The sequence below is a fragment of the Ursus arctos genome, unplaced genomic scaffold (genome assembly GCF_023065955.2).
Source record: "Ursus arctos isolate Adak ecotype North America unplaced genomic scaffold, UrsArc2.0 scaffold_3, whole genome shotgun sequence".
NCBI lineage: Eukaryota > Metazoa > Chordata > Mammalia > Carnivora > Ursidae > Ursus > Ursus arctos.
The window spans coordinates 79891383-79910819 of NW_026622985.1; the positions used below are offsets into that span (position 1 = coordinate 79891383).

At 48.6% G+C, this 19437-nt stretch overlaps 1 protein-coding gene across 3 annotated transcripts; it reads left to right on the forward strand.

The window, feature by feature from the left end:
* Positions 1–492: 492 nt before the first annotated feature.
* On the forward strand, positions 493–18939 carry TSPAN33 (tetraspanin 33). 3 transcript variants are annotated; one of them, XM_026510860.4, is made up of 8 exons: positions 496–834; positions 13243–13300; positions 13962–14089; positions 14425–14499; positions 15531–15626; positions 16920–17048; positions 17451–17612; positions 17823–18939. In XM_026510860.4, the coding sequence occupies exons 1-8, from the start codon at positions 733–735 to the stop codon at positions 17922–17924; spliced, it is 852 nt and encodes a 283-aa protein (XP_026366645.2). In that variant the 5' UTR covers positions 496–732; the 3' UTR covers positions 17925–18939. The 3 variants fall into 3 exon arrangements, with proteins under 3 accessions (XP_057160366.1, XP_057160365.1, XP_026366645.2); XM_057304383.1 differs by having other exon boundaries at positions 493–834; positions 13965–14089; positions 17451–18939; XM_057304382.1 differs by having other exon boundaries at positions 494–834; positions 17451–18939.
* The last annotated feature ends 498 nt before the right edge of the window (positions 18940–19437 follow it).

Genomic DNA, 19437 nt, shown 5'->3' on the forward strand with positions numbered 1-19437 from the left:
TGCCGCTACTCTTAAATATTTTCTAATTGTTACACGTAGGTTAGTTTTGCCTCCCTGATGTTATCGCCATTCCCGCAGGGATTCTCTCTATTCCCTTGTATCCCCAGAGCTTTCGGCGCATTGCTGAACACACGACGTACGTACTTGTTGATTTTACTGTATGTGTGTTTGCATATGTGTGCAGCAACCGGGTAGAGGACATGGGTGTGTGATGCAGTGTGCATTCCATCTCATCCCCTTTCCCTTGAGCAGCTGCTGCCTGGATGCTTCCCTTCTCGGGGGAGGCGGCAGAACCACTGACCCTTTAACAAGTTGTCCCTCACAGAACAGGTGTCTCCCCCGCCTTTCGGAGGAGAGGGATGGCTGGACACTTAGTGACATCAGCGACCGACCAATGAGAAGTCAGGCTTCGGCAGCCGCGCCAATGGGCGGCCAGGGGCGGGCCCGGTTTCCTGGGAGCCGGGCGGGCCAGGCTGGTCCTCCCGCCGCCGCGGAGTCTCCGCCGCTCACGCTGCCTGCCGCCGCTGCCGCGACTCCCGGCGGCTCCGGTGGCGGCGCCGTTCCCCTGCCCGCGCTCCTCCCGGACGCACGGCTCGGGCACTTCCCACCGCGGCGCAGCTCCCCCGCCTCCCGGGCTCCCGCGGTGGCGCGGCTCATGCCCCCAGTGGTAGGGCGCGCAGGTGGGCCGGCCGCCGCTGGGAGATAGGCCCCCGGGGGGACGGCGGTGGGAGCATGGCCCGGAGACCCGGGGCGCCGGCCGCCTATGGGGAGGAGTTCACCTTCGTCAGCCCGCTGGTGAAATACCTGCTCTTCTTCTTCAACATGCTCTTCTGGGTGAGTCGTGGGGGCTTGGGGACACCTGGGCTGCAGGGCACCCCTCGAGGGTACAGTGGGCTGCCCACGGCTGAGGAGGGGGCGTCCCGGGATGCCAGGTTCCAGGCGAGCGTCGTGAACGACACTGCTTAGTTTTCTGGGCTGATGACACTTTGGGGGTAATTTGTCCTGGGGAGGGACACCATACTGGCGCCGCGTCCGGAGGGGATGTTGGGGGGGGGAGGGTAATGCAAGAGATTCACTGAAGACTTAGGGGTATCCTCTGGTCATCGGATGAGCCTCTGTGACAGGCCAAAAAAATGGGTTTGCGTGGGAGAAGCGGGTTTTCCTGTTGGCCCAAAGCAGATCCAGTGGTACATTCATGACTGGGGGACTTTCAGGCCTGGGGGCTGGGAGGCCCAACAGCAAAGAAAAAAAGATGAAGGGGGGAAAACCCAGGCCTTCCCTCCCCCTTCCCTCAAAGAGGATGGGTTAAAGGGCTTCATCTTTTCCTTTTGGAGGCCTCTGGTGCCCCCTTCCTCCCAAAGGCTGAGAAGGGGCAGGAATGGCCTCCAGATGTGGATGCCTTTCCCAGCACTGTCCGAAACTTTGCCCCACCCTTCTCAGGACCAGACTCCATCCCCTGGAGCCTGACAGTCCAGCTTCTTTAAATTGGACCCCGTGTTGGGCTAAAAGGCCAGCAGTCCTTTCAGAATCTTATGAGCAGTGTGGAAAAGTGGAAAAAATATTGGACTGGGCCCACCTGGATTCCCATCTCCAACCTGCAGTTGTTGACTTGACTAACCTGGGCAATATGTTCGTCTCTGTAGGCCTTAGTTCCCTCCTCCATAAAAATCGAACCCGGTATGATCAGGGATGGCAGAAACACTCTGCTGGAGCTGGGAATCCAGCTGGACCAGATCATGAAATGCTAGCTCAATCCTGTTTCATGTCTACAGAGTCCTTGAGCTCTTCTGGGTTTGCGAACATAGAGAGGTCCTTCTCCGATCCCCCATTCTCTTCCAGCTCTGGTCACGCCAGAGCAGCTGCTGTAGGTACCCATTATCCCTGCCCATTTCAGCCTGAGACCTAAAGTTTAGACTTGCAGGAGAGAGAAAGCTTGAGTCTAAAATATGTTTCCTAGGAGAGGGAGCAGACCAGGCATCTAAGCCAGTTGCTGGAAAGGTTCATAGGGCCCGTGGTTTGAAGAACAGACACAAAGTACATAAGTGCTCGCCTGTTGGGACAAATGAGAGAAATCCCAGAGGGTGGTGATAAGAGCTCAGCCACTGTATTGGGAAAAATGAAGTTGGAGTTCCTAACAAATTCTCAGTTTTAGAACTGGAAAAAAAATCTAGAAGACATTCTGTCCAGCACCCACATTTTATATATGAGAAAACTGAAGCACAGAGATGTTAATTGTTTTATCTGAGGTCTGACAGCTGGTTAGTAAGTTTGAGCTGGTGGTTTTTCTATTGAACTACAGTGCGTCTAGGGGAAAGTCCATGGCCCAGACAACTGCTACTGTAGCCGGAGTGTTAGTGTTAGTAGTTAACCCAACTTCCCATGGTCTAGGGTCTGCCTCAGCTGGAGGTTAGGAAAGAACAGAAGAAGATCTCACCAGCACTCTGTCGAGGCTGGGGGACATTCTAAGGGAAACTCCCCGCCTAAGGGCAAGTCCCAGTGAACCCTCCTACATGCTCACTGAATGTGCCAGGCCAGTAACATGCCATCCTAGGGGATGACATACCATCCTCAGAGCCAGCATTAGCATCCCAGGGACCTCAGATCCTCATTTGAAGTTTCTCTATCAGCCAAGACTCTGCTTCTTCTTTGGAGCCCTTGGCGCTTCACCCTTATCTGTGTTCCCCAGCGACGACAGCTGGGTGCATCTGTTACACTTGCGTTCGTGGTCATTTTCTTGGACTTCCCCACCCTACTCCATCCCCCTCTCCCTTTGACCAGACAAATGACTTTGGGAGGTTGCAGCCAGGGTGAGAGTTTGGCTCCATAGACCCATTTACCTTGGTAAAAATGATTCATTCAGGGTCAGAGGACCTGGCTAACCAAGCTGGCACCACCCCAAATTAAAGAAGAGCCCCTTCTTAGCCCTACTTTAGACTCATAAAAAGTCAGAGGCTCTAGAAATAGCACAAGGAAGGACAAGAGGCCCAGTTCCTTTCTGGCATCAACTTACTGTGTGACCCTAAGCCAATATATCTGTCTCTCTGTCCTTAATCTTTCTTCTCTAAAGGAGAAAAATTTTCTGCCTCTGTGAACTATTCAAAGATGAATGCATCACTTTGGGGACTGTTTTCTTTCTTCAGGACCTGGGGCTGGTTCTAAGGATGCATCTGTCTGTGTCCTCGTGTCCCTGGGACATTGACCTTCCCAGAGGCCAGTACTTTTTGGGTGTTACTGAGCGTCACATCTCCCCCAGGCCCAGAGTCCCAGAGCTACATTCTACACAAATGCAGTTGGAGTTGAAGGGCTGCTTTTCCAGCTCAGGGGTCCTCTTTCTTCCTACCACCCTTCAGGGACTGGTTCCTGTGCTTTCTTTTTTGTGGGCTCTCACCATCCTAATCATCCCCACTTCTGCCCCGGAGACACCCATGTTGCTGCTCTCCTTTTCCAGGCAGACTGCATGTTCTGGCCAGCTGCTGGGGGAGCTGTGTATGGGTGGTGTTTGTGCTGGAACAAATTGGGAAGGCAGCCAGTATTGTCGGGGGTCACACTCGGTGGTGGTGTGGCACTGGCTATCCCTGCTGCTGCTCTAACAGCCCTGGCCCTTGGGTCATTTAGTCTGACTCAGAAGGCTGCTGGCTTCTTTGGAAGCAGGACCCGTTCCTCCTGTTCATGTTTCAAATCTCACTTCTCCTTTTGCTCAAGAGTTCTGGTCTTCTCCCCAGAATCATGCTGCTGGATGACTGATTGTTGGAATCCTATGACCCAGAGTAGTTGCCCCAAGACCCCAAAAGTTGTATTACAATTTGTCAGTTAAGAAGTAGCTGACTCGCCTCCCCTCCCTGTGCTGGACAGCTCTGTGCAGAGAAAACACCAATGCCATGGTACAGGCTTTATCAGCCTCGAGCACGCACTGGCAGGAACATTATCAGCACTGCTCATAGCGGTCATATCCCTCCTTGCTGGTCCTTTTTCCACCCAGGGCAGCCGTTGGGGTGGTTTTGAGTCAAGCCGAACTCAGACCTCCAGTCTCTGTGACTCAACTCAGGCTTCCTTGGTGGCCATGCCTCAGGGCTCCCAAGGCACCCTGTATATATACCTTGATTGCCACATCCCTTCCCTCTGCTGCAATTATATGTTTATTTATGTCTCCTCTTCTAGACTTCAGGCCCCTGAGGGTACTCTGCCTTATTCACTTCTTGCTTCTCAGTGCCCAGCTGAGTTTGGCAGGGTGGGGTCCTTACTGAATGCTTATTGAGTGGCAAATGAGGGAGCAGCCCCTACCTGGTGAAGGCATGCTGCCCCTCCTCCCTCTCTTATGGACACTACTGGTCTGTCAAGACGCAGCACAACCTTGAGTCCTTGAGCATTCTTGGTGGCGGAGAGGGATCCCACTGTGTTTTCTTCTGCACTGGGTCCTGTGGCCCAGCAACCCCCTCAAGCCAGGTCAGCCGTCTTGTCCAGCATCTCCCTTAGGGTCATGCATAATGACTACCTACAACACCCGGATGTTTTCACTTCCCCTGCAGCACATGTGGAGCCCCATCCTAGTCTCTCCTAGAATGAGCCAGGCCTCTAGTGAGGTATCTTCTTTAGAAATTCACTCTCCCCTCCAGGACCACTGTATGGGAGTCCCCAGGGCAGTGAGAATGCCCCATACCACCTGTAGCACCATCTGTCGTAACCTGGCTCAGAAGCCACGAGGAAATGACCAGGCATCAAGCCTGGCAAAAACCCCTCTGGAGTGGCAAGGCCCTTTCCACCACCCAACATAACCCCCAGCACACACACACACACACACACGCACACGCACACACACACTCACACCTAAGTACATTAGGAGGCAGAGCCCACCCCCCACCCCTACTCTCCTCCTTTCCCTGTAGACTAGGCACGCTGTAATAAGTGACGTAGTTACATTCTTTTAATTGAAAAAGGAAACACTAAAAATGAAGACAAGAAGCATTTCCTATGCTGTCAAGTCACTCACATGCTTTCTTATCTCAACAGCTCTGTTAGCCTTGTACCGAGTAGAAAATCATAAACTTCAAGAAGCCTTTGAAAGATTAAAAGAAAACACGTAACACCTCTCAGAATCTTGATAGCAGACTCTGTGCCAGGCTGGGAACTCCAGGGCCATAGTTTGAGTGTTTATACTACTGTGAGCCCCTGTGGACTTCTGTCCCTCGTGTATAACCTTGGAAAACCAAGACCAGCCATGGCCTAAGGAGAAGCTAAGTGGTTGGCTGCAGACATTGGAATGAAAGAGTTCTGTGGATTCCCCAACTCCAGCAGGACAATTCCGTCCAGTCCAGAGGGAGAAAGCTAAGAGCCAGTTTCACATAGATAGTTGCCACCTCAGAAACCCAGGAACAATGGTGCTGGGATGGCCGCACAAGGACCAGGGCATGCAGAGCCTGGGCAGTGAGAGAGGGGGCCCTACTTTACCTCGAGCAGACTTATCCAGAAATAAGGATAGAGAGGACTGAGAAACCAGATGTACTGTTGCCTCCCTCCCCGCGTCCCTCTGGGTAGGGGCAAGGCTTTGATCCCCACACAGAGAATGACTCTATTCGCAGCTGTCCCCTACCACCACCTTCCAAAGAAGAGGAGAGGACTCAGAGACAGAGGCACCCACTTCATGTAGGCTGGACTTTAGAACGTGGAGACAGACGAGGCCAGGGCTTTCTCTCAGGGGCTGGTGGGCCCTGCATGGTGATGCCGTGTCTTCCCCTTTCAGGGTGCTGTTCCAGGGACTTCCCTCTGGGCCCTGCTGGCATCGTCACCTCCTGGTGCTCTCCTATTCCCCCCCACCACCACCACCTTAGCCTCACCCAGTTTGGAGATGACCAGCTACTCCCCCAAGAGGACTGCAGGCAGCTTCTTCCCACCTCATGTGATGCCCCCAGGTGAATGCATGGCCCAGGTCACAAGGCTCCGGAGACATAAAGACTTAGGTTCCTGTCCCATTTAGCTGCTCACTCTCTGAGGGAGCTGGGGAAAGTTACTTGAATCCTCCCAACGTCAGTTCAGTAAAATGGAGATACTAACACCCTTTTGGGATTGTGGTCAGAATTCAATGAAAGAGTGGGTATAAAGTACCTGACCCTTAGCACTCAACAAAGGGTAGCTATTACTGTTGCTAGAAAGAGCTCCTAGAGGTCACCTGTTAGGGATGGGCATGGAGAGCCAGGATGAGTGTTCCTTCTGACACGCAGCAAGTAGCTGAAGATTGAGTCTAGGTGAGGGCTAGCTCACCTTGGGCCTGACTTCCTTCAGCCTCAAACCCCCTTTGCTCATATTTCTACTGTTAGCCAGAGAGAGGTGATAATTTATGATGTCTTTATAGATTTTATGGTTCACAGAGACGTTTCATATCTGTCATGAGAACAGTGACCCCACTGTTGTCTCTGAGGGCCTTAGGTAAGTCCACTTGTCAGGGCTCGTCACACCACCTTGGTCTTAAGGTACAATCCAAGTGGACTCCAAGAGCTAATTTGCCTGTTATTATTGGCATTTGGGCACCAGAGCCAGGAGAACTCTTGTTCAGAGTTTCACCTTGGGGCCCTATAACCTTCCTCCCTTAGTGCATTATAATGGCCCTGACATCGTGAGTGTTCCAGGGACTAGGATAGGGTTTTTCTCATAACGCCAAATCATAGCTGTCTTTCTACAATTTGCAAGAAAAAAAAGTCAAGTAATGGAGAGAATTTTCTCCATTTTTTATTTTCTCCCATGAACATTAGTATCTGTGGCTGCTTATCTGCCAGCAAATGCTAGCAGAAGGCAAAGGGAAGAGGACAGGAGCAACCAAATATTTTGTAAAACTAGGAAACTATTTAGAGTAGTGCCTGTATTATTGTTTTATGAGATGTAGAGACATATGCTTAACAGCCTTGTCGTTGCTTAGTAAATTGTTCCTAATTTCTATGATAGAAATTAATATGTTGTGCTTCCTCACATGACACATTGAGAAAGACACAACATTATCTGTGCAATATTTCTGTCAAAAATGTGTCGCCTGAACCAAACTGTGAGAAACAATCAGATAAATTCAAACCGAGGGATATTCTGCGAAACAGCTGGCCTGGACTTATAAAAAATGCCAGTGTTGGGGCACCTGGCTGGCTCAGTCGGTATATGCAACTCTTGATCTTGGGGTCGTGAGCTCGAGCCCCGTGTTGGGCATAGAGCTTACTAAAAAAAAATGCCAGTGTCAAAAAAATGTTAGAACAAGTGTTGACAAGGGTGTGGAGAAATTAGAACCCTGGTACATTGCTGGTGGGAATAGTGGTGCAGCCACTATGAAAAGAGTCCAGTAATTCCTCAAAAAATTAAACATAGAATTACCATATGAGCTGGCGGTTCCACTCCTGGGTATACACCCAAGAGAACTGAAAACAGGTATTCAAACAAAAACCAGTACACCAGAATTCACAGCAACACTATTTACAGGAGCCAAAAGGTGGGAACAACTCAAATGTCCATGCGTGAACGAATGGGTAAACAAATTGTGTCATATCCATACAATGGAATATTATTAGGCCATAAAAAATAATGAAGTACTGATACATGCCACAGCATGGATGAACCTTGAAAACATTATGCTCAGTGAAAGAAGCCAGACACAAAGGGCCATATACTGTATGATTCCATTTATAGGAAATGTGCAGAATAGGCAAAACTATAGAGCTAGAAAGCCGACTGTGGTTGCTGGGGGTTGGAGGTGTGGAGGGAATGGGGGGAGTGACTGTTTAATGGGTTAAGGATTTCTATCTGGGGTGATGAAAAAGTCCTGGAACATGATAGCAGAGATGCTTGCACAGCAACGTGAACGAACTTAAGGCTGCTGAACTGTGAAATGGTTAATTTTTTTATATATGTATTTTACCACAATGTTTTATTTATGTTCTTTTTTAAAGAGATCTTATTTATCTATTTGACAGAGAGGGAGAGAGAGATAACGAGGAAGAGAACACAAGCAGGGGGAGCAGCAGGCAGGGGGAGAGGGGGAAGCAGACTCACCGCTGAGCAGAGAGCCCCCTGTGGGGCTCAATCCCAGGACCTGGGATCATGACCTGAGCTGAAGGCAGATGCTTAACTGACTGAGCCACACAGCTGCCCCTTACCACAATTTTTTAAAAGTCAGGGTCTTGAAAGACCAAAAACAAAGAAAAGAAAAAAGAAAAAAGCTGCAAAACTCTTCCAGGCCAAAGGAGACTTGATCACTAAAGATCACTAAATGCATGATCCTTGATGGGATCCTGGATCAGAAAAAAAAGAAAAGAAAAAAAAAAAACAGGTATAAAGGACATTATTGGGGGAATTGGGGAAAGGTAAATATGGACTGTAAATTAGAGAGCAGTGATAACATATTAAAGTTTAAGAAGAGAATTTAGCATGTCAAAATAGTACAGGTTATACTAACAGAGCATTCTAGATTCCTGGTGCTCTGACAACTCAACAGTATTGAGATCCATTGCCTTACACTCTGGTGTAAGGACAGACCCCCCTGATTAAAGCTTGTGAAATTGCATGCAAGTGAATCCCAGTTTAGGAAAATCGGTTATTAAAAAATGTGGATTTACTAACCAACTAACACCTAACAAATTGGGCATGGTTGTTTTTAAATAGATTTCATTTTTTAGAACAGTTTTAGTTTTACAGAAAGATTGGGAAGATAGTACAGAGAGTTCCCATATACCCCACATCCAGTTTCTCTCAACATCTGACATGAGCGTACATTCGTGACAATTAATGGTATTACCATTATCACCAAGGTCCATACTTTATTCAGATCTCCTCAGTTTTTGCTTAACACCCTCTTTGTGCTCCAGGATGCCATCCAGGATACCAAATTTCATTTAGTTGTCCTGTCTCCTTAGGTTTTTGTTGGCTGTGACAGTTTCTCAGAATTTCCTCGGTTTTGGGGGAGCCTGGGTGGCTCAGTCAGTTAAGCATCTGACTCTTGATTTCGGCTCCGGTCCTGATCTCAGGGTTGTGGGATGGAGCTCCATGCATCGAGCTCGAGCTGGTCATGGACAGGCTTGAGATCATCTCTCTGCCCCTCCCCCCTAAAAAAAAGAGAAAGGAAAGAATTTCCTCAGTTTTGATGACTTTGGCACTTTTGAGGAGCACTGGTCAGTTCTTTTGTAGAATGTCCCCGTATTGGAACTTGCCTGGTGTTTTTCTCATGGCTGTAACGGGGTTATGTGTTTTCAGGAGGAAAACCACAGCAGTGAAGTGTCATTTTCCATCCCATCATATCACATACCTGTGATTTACTTCTGTGGATGTTGACCTTACCTACCTGGCTGAGGTAGTGTTTGCCGCCAGGTGCTTCCACCGTAAAGTTAGTCTTCCCCCCCCCTTCCACCCCGTGCTCTTCGGAAAGAAGTCACTCTGTGCAGCCCACACTTGGGAGCAGGGAGTTGTTCTCCACCTCCTTGAGAGTGCAGCGTCTACACACAAATTATTTGGAATTCTTCTGCATGGGAGATTTGTCTTTTCTCCCTCGTTTATTTATTTAAGCCTTTTAAAAAAAATTTAAGTCCTTTTTATCCGTATGGACTTTATCCGTATTTTATGTTTGGGGTAATAATTTCATACTTCCTTATTTTGACGTCCCTTTGGACATCAGCGTGGGGGGGGGTGTTTGTTTTTAAGCATTTCCTCACTTTCTGGCACCATGAGATACTCCAGGTTTATCTCGTATATCTCCTGCTCCAGTGGAGAGTGGATTGAACCATTTTCCCAAGGAGGCCAGGGGATGGCTATTTTCATTATAAGGTGCTTACTCACCTTCTATAAGGATAGAAGTATTGGTGTGTGCAAGTTATTTTACATAATTTGATTGACAACTCTTCAGGAACATGCCTTTTGCTAGACTCGGCTATTTTAAAAACTATGTCTAGCTTGTAAAAATTTCCAGTGAGGCTTCATTCTAGCCAGAATATGAAAAGCCATTCTAAGAAGTGTCTTTATCTCCATCCTCATGATGAAAGGAGGTCATTGGCGATATTGCGGGGTGTTATAAGGATTTTGTGGCAAAGCCTGACATGGCAGAAAGAGTTCCGGACTGAGATTGGAAACTGGGTTCAGTCCAGATGTTTCCTCTGCACCCACGTGCACTTGGTCAAGTATCACTGTGCTCTTTGGGCCTCATCTATAAAAGAGGTGAGTGGCTGAGCTCATTTCTAAGGTTCTATTCAGCTCTAAAACGCTGTACTATTAACGGCGGCGGCATTAACTTTGGGACGGCAGTAGCTTTGAGGAATTCAGGGTGGGAGATGTGGGCAGGAATAGGAGTGTGAAAGGGCAAGCTGTGACTCCAGGATGAAGAGGCAGATCAGGGATAGAAATGTCGAATTTTAGAGTTGGCTAGTGAGCTCCGGGTAAGCAGTGTCATTCGTGATTGTATTAAATATTAATGATAATATTAAAGTCTTAATCTTGATTTTAATGTAACCTGCACCTGCTGCTCTAGACGCCTGGCTGAGTGTGCTTTAGGCTTGTGGTTCTCAAACTTGGCTGCACACTGGAATCACCTGGAACGCATTCAGAAGTACTGTTGCCTGGGTTCCAATGTCAGAGATTCTGGAATATGTGCTTTGGGGTGCAGCCGAGGCATCAGCGGTTTTAAGTTCTTCTCTCCCTGCCCTCCCTCCCATTCTAATGACACCGAGTTTGGAAAAGATAGACTCTAGATGTTCTTGTCCCTCTCCCATATAACATACAGGTCTCCTTAAGGGCAGGGACCGTATCTTACTCATCTCTGCGGTCCTCGGAGTACATTGTGCAGAGCCGCCGATGAACGGAATTTGGACAGTGTGTTAGTTTCCTATCGCAGCTGTAACAAGTGACCACCAACTCATTGCCGACTACAACACAAATTAGTTTTCTTACGTTCTGGGGGTCAGAATTCCAAAATGGGTCTCACTGAGTAAGACCAAGGTATCAGCAGGGATGGTCCCTTCTGGAGGCTCCAGAGGAGACTCTATTTCCTGCCTTTCTCAACTTTTAGAGGCTGCCTGTCTTCCGTGGCCCATGGCACCACTGCACTCCCACCTCTGCTTCCACTGTCATACTGATCTCCTTCTCTGACTCCGACCTTCTTGCCTCCCTCTTCTAAGGCCCACCAGGGCAATCTCCCCATCTCCAGATCCTTAATCACATTTGCAAAGCCCCTATGGCCACGGAAGGTGACATATTCACAGGTTCCAGGAATTAGGACAGGACATCTTTGGGGGGACATATTCTACCTACCACAGATAAAGGCAGAGCAGCTTTGCAATTACAGGCCCACACGTGGAATGAGGTTACCGCCATACGTGGCATCTCTTTACTTTCTTTCTTGTTTTAGTTGGGTTAGGATTTAATCAGAGACCGTCTCTGTGGAAAGTTATACATCCTAGGAAAATTTAACATGTTGCAAAACAGTGAGGAGACTGGGAACAACAGAAATAAAGAGCAGATACATATCTTTCAATGATTCAGTAAAAGGATATTCAGAACCGTTAATTAGCTGCGGGGAGTTTTAAAGGGCAGGCAGGCCAAGATACTCAATCACTCTGGCAGAGGGCTGTGCCTACAGGCCTCAGGGGTGATTGGGATCTCTGCCATGCGGTTTCCTCTCCTCCCACCCACTCCGCCTTGCTCCCTCAGCCTGGTTCTGCTGGGGGACTACAAGCCAGCTGGCACCTCCAGCCCCACTCCCCGCTCTGCAAGCAGCTCCCTCTCTCCTAACAAATCGCATAAGGGAGGGCCAGCAGATAACACATCTGACCCTGAGTCCGAGGCAATGTCAAATGACTGGGGGGGCAAGGCTGTGTCTATAGCCAGAGAAGAGTCCTGAAAGATATGGTTTTAGATAAGGGTCTAAATGCGCCGGAAGGCAGAGGCCACTAAGGAAAAATGTCTTTCTGCTGAGGGACTACTCTGACCCTATTACCTCTCTAGGGGCCCTATTCCCTTCTCCCACCAAAGCCCCAAGATGGCTCTTTCCAGCTGGTCTCTGTCTTGTAGGACAGTGGAGTCTAGCCAGCCATCTCCTTCCCCACTGAGTTGGTCAAGTCCCTGCTGCTGAGAACTCCCTCCAGCCAGAGCTTGGCCCCAGCTATTGCCATGGTGACAGCCAGCTGCTGCTTAGCACCAGCCTGGGGACTGGGCACAAAGAAAGAGTGGCCAAGAGATGTGCACACTGGGCTGCCCTGCACTCCTGGAGGCCTGGGGAGGGGGCAGAAAAGGCCCCTTTGGGGATTGCTGGTACACAGCTTTATTCTCTCAGGGAGGAGCCAGGATGTTTGAACTGTCTTTTGCTCCACACTGGAATCCAGGGTTATAAAGATAAAGGCTCCTTTGCCAAGGCAGTTTGGTATTTTACACACATGCATTCATGCATGCATTCTTTCGCATTGGTATGCTCTTCCATTCTCAAATTTGACACCATTTTGACCCCCAAGGGAGTTAGGGATCTGGGAGTGTGCATCTACTCAGGCCTGCTTCAGCTTTAACACCTGCCATTGGGGGCACCTGCGTGGCTCAGTCGATCGGGCATCTGCCTTTGGCTCAGGTCATGATCCCAGGATCCCAGGATTGAGCCCCGCTTTGGGCTCCTTGCTCAGTGGGGAGTCTGCTTCTCTCTCTCCCTCTGTCCCTCCCCCCTTCATGCTCTCTCTCTCTTTCAAATAAATAAAGAAAATATTTTTTAAAAACCCTTCCCTTTGATGTAGCTGAATTCAAATTCAAAACTTGTGACCCTGGACAAGTTAACTATTAGTAATGGTAGATATATTTATTGTCAGGCATTGTGTTAAATGCTTTCCATGCATTATCTAATTTCACAGTAGTTTTATTCGATGTAGTTGTTTTAAATTCCCATCTTTAGGTACAAAACTGAGGCCCAGAGATTTGTTTATCAGAGGCCCAGGTTTGACTGGCTCCAAAGCCCACATTCTTAACCACTGTTAGTAACCTTGAATTGCCTTAATTTTCTCATCTGTGAAATGGCGAAAATAGCTGCCCCACAAGATAACTGTGTTGTGGGGATCATATGAGATCATCTTGGTAAAAGCTTTTCTTCGAGGCAAAGTAGACAGATGCTATCAACTGAATCTCTGGGGAGACAGAGGTGCTCAGCTCTGGCTCCTAGGAAAGTCATCGTCCTCCTGTTCTCCTTAAGGTAACTTGCAGTGGGCTCTCTGGTTTCCAAAATCTCAGGGTCTGCCTCATTCCCTGTGTCCCCAGGTGATTTCCATGGTGATGGTGGCTGTGGGAGTCTACGCTCGGCTGATGAAGCATGCAGGTGAGCTAGAGGTCCCCTCCATCCCCCCATGACTCTTGCCAAGCCCCTTCCTCCCCTGCTTCCTTCAGCCCTGGCCCTCTAATACGCTTTCCCACATAAGCTGTGGAGCTAAAGAGGACAGCTGTCCTTTTGCCCAATCTTAACACCCTACTCCAAGGCATGAGGCCAGCCATGCCTGTTCACCAGGATTTCCCTGAGCTCCCACGAATCATCCAGGATCTGCCTGTATTTTAGGCTTAGGAAGTATCTAGGAAAGGAGGCAGGCCTCTGGGAGCAGAGAGTCATCAGAGGCCACAGCACCCCCCTCACTGTGTCCTGAAGTAACTCAACCTCCATTCCTGTTCCACTGCACAAAGTCTCCAGGAAACGGAATCTGCAAAAGTGGGAGCCTAATGCCATTCTAATTCTTTTCTGGAGCGAAAGTGGTTCCTCCTCTCTTAAGCTTGGGAATAAAGGCTCTCACTTTGTTAGTTCCTCAAATTAAATGTCACAAACCCTTCTGGGCCTTTTTTACTCTCCCCTCGGGAGGGGAGAGTACTGCCTCCCCATAACCGTCATCCGACCATACTAGGGATTCCCCCAGCAGAGAACAGTTCTGGGGGACACCCCCCCACCTCGTAGTCAGCACCAGGCTCAGACTGAGAGACAGTCCTTCCCCCAGAAGCAGCCTTGGCCTGCCTGGCCGTGGACCCTGCCATCCTGCTGATTGTGGTGGGCGTTCTCATGTTCCTGCTCACCTTCTGCGGCTGTATTGGATCGCTTCGTGAGAACATCTGCCTCCTACAGACGGTGAGTGGTCAGGGGCCCCCAGAAAGACCCTGGCCTCCTCCATATGCCTCCCAGGCTCCTGATGCCATTCCTACAACCTTTCAGTTTCGTCTGTCCCACCCCCCACTCCAAGGCCTGTGCTGTCTGCTCCCCACTATAGGGCTCAGCCCAGATGACCCAGCACAGGGTGGCCAACCTCAAGACAGCATGGCAGAGGCAGAGGCCTTTATCATGCGTGGGGCATCTGGGAGAAGTGCCCCATAGCTCCCCAGGACCCAGTACTCCCCATGGCCCTGAGAGGGGCTAAAGCCCAGCATGATAATCAACTGTCTCCTTTTCCTGCCTGCTCCCCACAGTTCTCACTCTGTCTCACCATCGTGTTCCTGCTACAGCTGGCTGCAGGGGTCCTGGGCTTCGTCTTCTCAGACAAGGTAACATTGGGAGCCGAGGGGGCCTCCTCAGGTGTGAACCAGAGGGAGGAAGAGAAGGTTCCTGCCTAGGCTTAGCCTGATTAATTAACCACAGGGCTCCTTCCCCTGAGAAGCATCAGCCTTTGAAAGATTCTCCTTAGGGATGAACGAATGGCCTTTAAAGTCACCATTTTTAAAGAGGATTTCCAAATGGTAAAGTGTTTTCCTCTGACACTCTGAGAAGCCAACAGGAAAATAAATTCTATGAACACAAAGTTAAAATAATCTTCAAACTTTAATGGCAAATTATTGGGTAAAACAATTATCAAGTAGACCATAGACAATATGAGGAATCTTTTCTTTCTTCTAAACATTGCTTATTGGGATAAACAAAAGGAAAGAAGGGGGTAACTAAACGAGATTTTGAGCAGTGCTCACCATAGCTGGAAGTGGTCTGCTATTTAGTGACAGTCCTTTTAGTTAAGAACCAGAATTCCTTTCTCAAAGAGCAAATGATTACCAGGGATAGTATTGGGCTATAGACAAGAAACTCTGAGAAAAGTAGCAGAGCAAGAAGGAAGAAAGCATGGTGGAAACTATGAAATGGGGAGCCACTGAGTTCATTCAGAATGTCCTAACCCTTCTGACTTAGTAAAATCCTAAAATGATGTTTGGAGTCTAAAGAGATGCAGTTCTCTTCTGTCCACTGGAGGTCAGTGTCTCAGCTTTGTAATCTCTTTTCTACCAAAATATGTATGTATTAAAGTCTCTGCTTTGCATCAACAAGTATTTTGCGCTAAGAGTGTTCAGAGGTAAATAAATCTTGGATTATCTCAAAATGTGGCTCTGAGAAGAGGCAACAGCAGGTCCTGTGTTTCTCTTGCCTACTGATACCTGAGGGCCCAGGGATGGATGGGCTTTGGAACTGGCCATCCACCTAGGACCTGGTTCTGATTTCAAGGCTGACTTAACTGAAGAAGGACGACCATTGAAGGGAGGAACAGGCTAGGGATCAGTGCTGTGTTCTGATTCCCTACTCATGTCTCTGGCAGGCACGAGGGAAAGTGAGCGAGATCATCAATAATGCCATTGTGCACTACCGAGACGACTTGGATCTACAGAACCTCATCGATTTTGGCCAGAAGAAGGTATGGGCTAGGAGTGGGGGGTTCACCTGTGGTTTGAGAGACTGTAGGCAAAAGTTAATACCATCCCAAGAGACACCTCACCCTCCAGGCCTATGGGCTTCTTCATTACCTGCCAGGTAATGGATTCTGGAAGGAGGTTTGGCAAAAAAACATACATAACAGAGTGCTTTGAAAGTACTTTTAAGAGAACAGAACAGTAGTGTATATAGTAATCTACCATTTGTGTAAAAAAAAGAGGGAGGAAAAATATGTATCCATATTTGCAAAAGGAATTTACAAGGATATGTAGAAAGTATTCTAAGTTGTTACTTATAGGGGGATAAGGAAATGGGCAGATTTTAAAATATTACCTATTCAAAAGTTAAGTGTTCAAAGTTGTGGCAAAATGTACCATTTTAACCTAAGTATACAAATCTGTGGCACCAAGCACACTCACATTGTTTACATCCATCACCACATCCCTCTCCAGAACTTTTTCGTCTTCCCCAAACGAAACTCTACCCATTAAACACTGATTCCCGATTTCCCCCGCCCCAACTCCTGACAACTACCATCTATTTTCTGTGTATGAATTTGACCACTCGAGGGACCTCATATAAATGGAATCGTACAGTATTTGTCCTTTTATGACTGGCTTATTTCACTTAGCATGTCTTCAGATTTCATCCATGTTGTAAGATATGTCAAAGTCTCTATTTTAAGGCGGAATAACATTCCATTGTATGTATCAACCACACTTTGTTAATTCACTCATCATGCACACCTGGGTCACTTCCACCATTTAGTTATTGTGAATAATGCTGCTATGAATCAAAAGTTGAATTTTAAATAAAAGTGCTTTTGAGACCAGTACTGAGTTCCCCTTCCCTTGGTGCAAGTTGCTTGGATCCTACGTGCTTTCATGGAGTAATTATGGGCACATAATATTGAAGATTCTCTTCTGTTTCCTCCGTATTAAAACAAATATTTTCAACACTGATCCTTTAATTATTTCAGCCAGTGTTTTTGAACACCTCCTTTTGCAGCCTCTATACTATGCAGAAACTGCTCTCAAGGAGCTCATAGCTGAATGTGAAAAACAAAAAATATATACAAGTATGGTCGTTATAACAAGGTATATCAAGGTAAAGGCCACTGAGAAACGTGAGCTCAAGGTTTAACATTGTGTTTTAAAACAACCTGAATTTACAAATGGAAGCTGGCCATGGACTTTTGACTGCTCTGAGAATTCCCCTGGTCACTTCAGTGTGAGGAGTGGGGGATTCTTAACCTCTGTGGTGGGCTTTGTTGCAGTTCAGCTGCTGTGGAGGGATTTCCTATAGGGACTGGTCCCAGAACATGTACTTCAACTGTTCAGAAGACAACCCAAGCCGTGAGCGCTGCTCTGTGCCTTACTCCTGTTGCTTGCCCACCCCGAACCAGGTGAGCCTACATCCCACTTCATTTCCTCCTGGGCAGCAATTTCAGTTACTTCCCAACTAGGGTAGCCACTGTGGGGAATCCCCATTGCCTAGCTTAACCCATCAATTTCGTAGGACAGCTGTCAGATGTTTCTCTTCACCCCAATCTAATGACTCTGTTAACTTTTCACTCCTGCGGTCCACGTGGGGATTCAGAAGGGGCAGGTCTCTAAAGCAAGGAGAACTGAACTCAGATCTCCCAGAGGGAAGGAAGCTTGCATTTAGCAACTTCCAAGTTAGGATCCTCCACGTATATTCCCTAATAATTTAGGAATTTAGGAAGGGTGGGAAGACCATCAGCTAGGGCCCAAAATAAAAAGTTTGGGAACGGGAGTTCCATTTGGCTTTTCAACTCTTTCCCCAGGCAGTGATCAACACCATGTGTGGCCAAGGTATGCAGGCCCTTGACTACTTGGAGGCTAGTAAAGTCATCTATACCAATGGCTGTATTGACAAATTGGTCAACTGGATACACAGCAACCTCTTCCTTCTTGGTGGTGTAGCACTGGGCCTGGCCATCCCCCAGGTAACTTACCCTGTAAGACTTGTGGGTCCTACAATTCTGCAAAGACTTCTTTGTTTTGGGGAGGGCACCTGGGGACCAGCCAGGGTGTCAGGCATTGACATTGCTACGAAGCAGGGGATGGGGTGGTGCTAACCATACAGGGAAGATCAAGTCAGGGAAAACAAAGACATCACTCATTGCTGAGGGCCCAATCCATCTCACCTCTCCCAGCTGGTAGGAATCCTGCTGTCCCAGATCCTTGTGAATCAGATCAAAGATCAGATCAAGCTACAGCTCTACAACCAGCAGCACCGAGCTGACCCATGGTACTGAGAATCCATCCTGCACCTCCTCACTATGGCGACAGGCGAGCCTCATCGACCAATAGCAATGGGTATAGCTCTCAGCACCAAATGGAGATTTGGATTCCGGTTCCCCAGTGACAGCCCAGTGGGGAGAAGCCAAGTCCAGCCGGGCAGAAGGCAGGGTGCACAGGTGGCTCAAATTTTGGAAGGATGCACTTGCTCCTCTCCTCCATCTTAGCCCTCGGCATTGTTAGAGTTATTCTGCATTATTTTTAACCTTACGCATTTGGGTTTATGGTTTTTGTTTTGTTTTTTTTTTTAAATTTAGTCTGGGCAGAGATGTTTGCGAAACATCAGTTGCACAGAGTTTTGGGGGTGCTAGGTGTTGCTTTTCACCGAGGCACTACAACCCATTGTTCTACCAGGGCTGCTACTGAGCCTGCTGGACATACTCTGATTCCATCTGTTGCCAGCAAGACCTGGCTGGAGAGTGGACACCAACAGCCCTACCTGGAGTCCAGTCCGTATGATACCAGCTCCAGAAGCGAAGAGAGTGGAATAGGCAGTGAGCTTGGGGTGGACTGGGGACGGCTGAATGTGTTGGGTAGGAATGGAAGGCGATGTGTTTACTAAATGCTGCCCAGCCATCCTCCCAGGTAGTCAAAGTGAGCTACATCCTGCCCCTCCTTCATTTCCATGGAAACATGGCAGCAAGGGCAAGGGGTACAACAGCAGCCGAATTCATCCCTCTCCCCCACTCCACCCGTTTTTAAAAGGTTTGGAACCATGGTCTTTATACTCTGCAGCCAGCAGAGGTGGGACCGAGCCACTTGTGCCCTTGAATTCCTCCCCTCTGGCCCTCCCTCTCCAGCGAGTGGGGTTTCTTTAACCTTGGCAGTGTGCTGAAGAGGAAAGGTTAACACCCCCCCCCCGCCCCCATTACCCTGCACCAGAGCTCAGTATTTCTACAGTGTAAGAAGCAGGGATCTTGCTGGGGCAGGGGAGCCAGAAGTGGCAATAAAAGTTTGTTGACCTGCGCTAAATTGGACTCCATGAATTTTCCATTCTGGCAACAAGAAGGGGAGGGGTAGAAGGGCGCAGCGGGTGGGCCCTCCCTCCAGGTGGGGACTGGAGACTCCCCTAAACACCACAATACGTCCCGGGCCCCATCCCTCGCCCCACCTCCCTCAACCAGATGCACTACTCCCCTCCCACAACCCCGCCCCCTCTGGTCTAAATTAGGTCGAAAGATTCCCAGTTCCGACCTGGGAATGGCGTAATGTTTCCCAAAGCCAGATGTTAATTTTTTCCCCAAACTAAACTGAATTAAAATTGGCCACCCAAAACTTTCAGGACGGGGGTAGATAGGCACACAGCTGGAAATCAGAGTCTAGCGCTCTCCGCTAGGGCGGGGAGGGGAACGAGGAGGAAGAAGGCCCTCCCTTCGCCCCCCAGTCTGGGCCCTCCAGCCCCCTCCTCCCTCTTTATCTGAAGGAGCTCGTACCGCTGCCAGCCGTACTCCAAGGAGTATTCAGAAAAAA

Coding starts and splice junctions, on each gene's coding strand:
- TSPAN33 (XM_057304382.1), top strand. CDS start 733: ATGGCCCGGAGACCCGGGGCGCCGGCCGCCTATGGGGAGGAGTTCACC. Junction 13,301..13,961: donor TCGGCTGATGAAGCATGCAG/GTGAGCTAGAGG, acceptor TCCTTCCCCCAG/AAGCAGCCTTGGCCTGCCTG. Junction 14,500..15,530: donor GCTTCGTCTTCTCAGACAAG/GTAACATTGGGA, acceptor TGTCTCTGGCAG/GCACGAGGGAAAGTGAGCGA.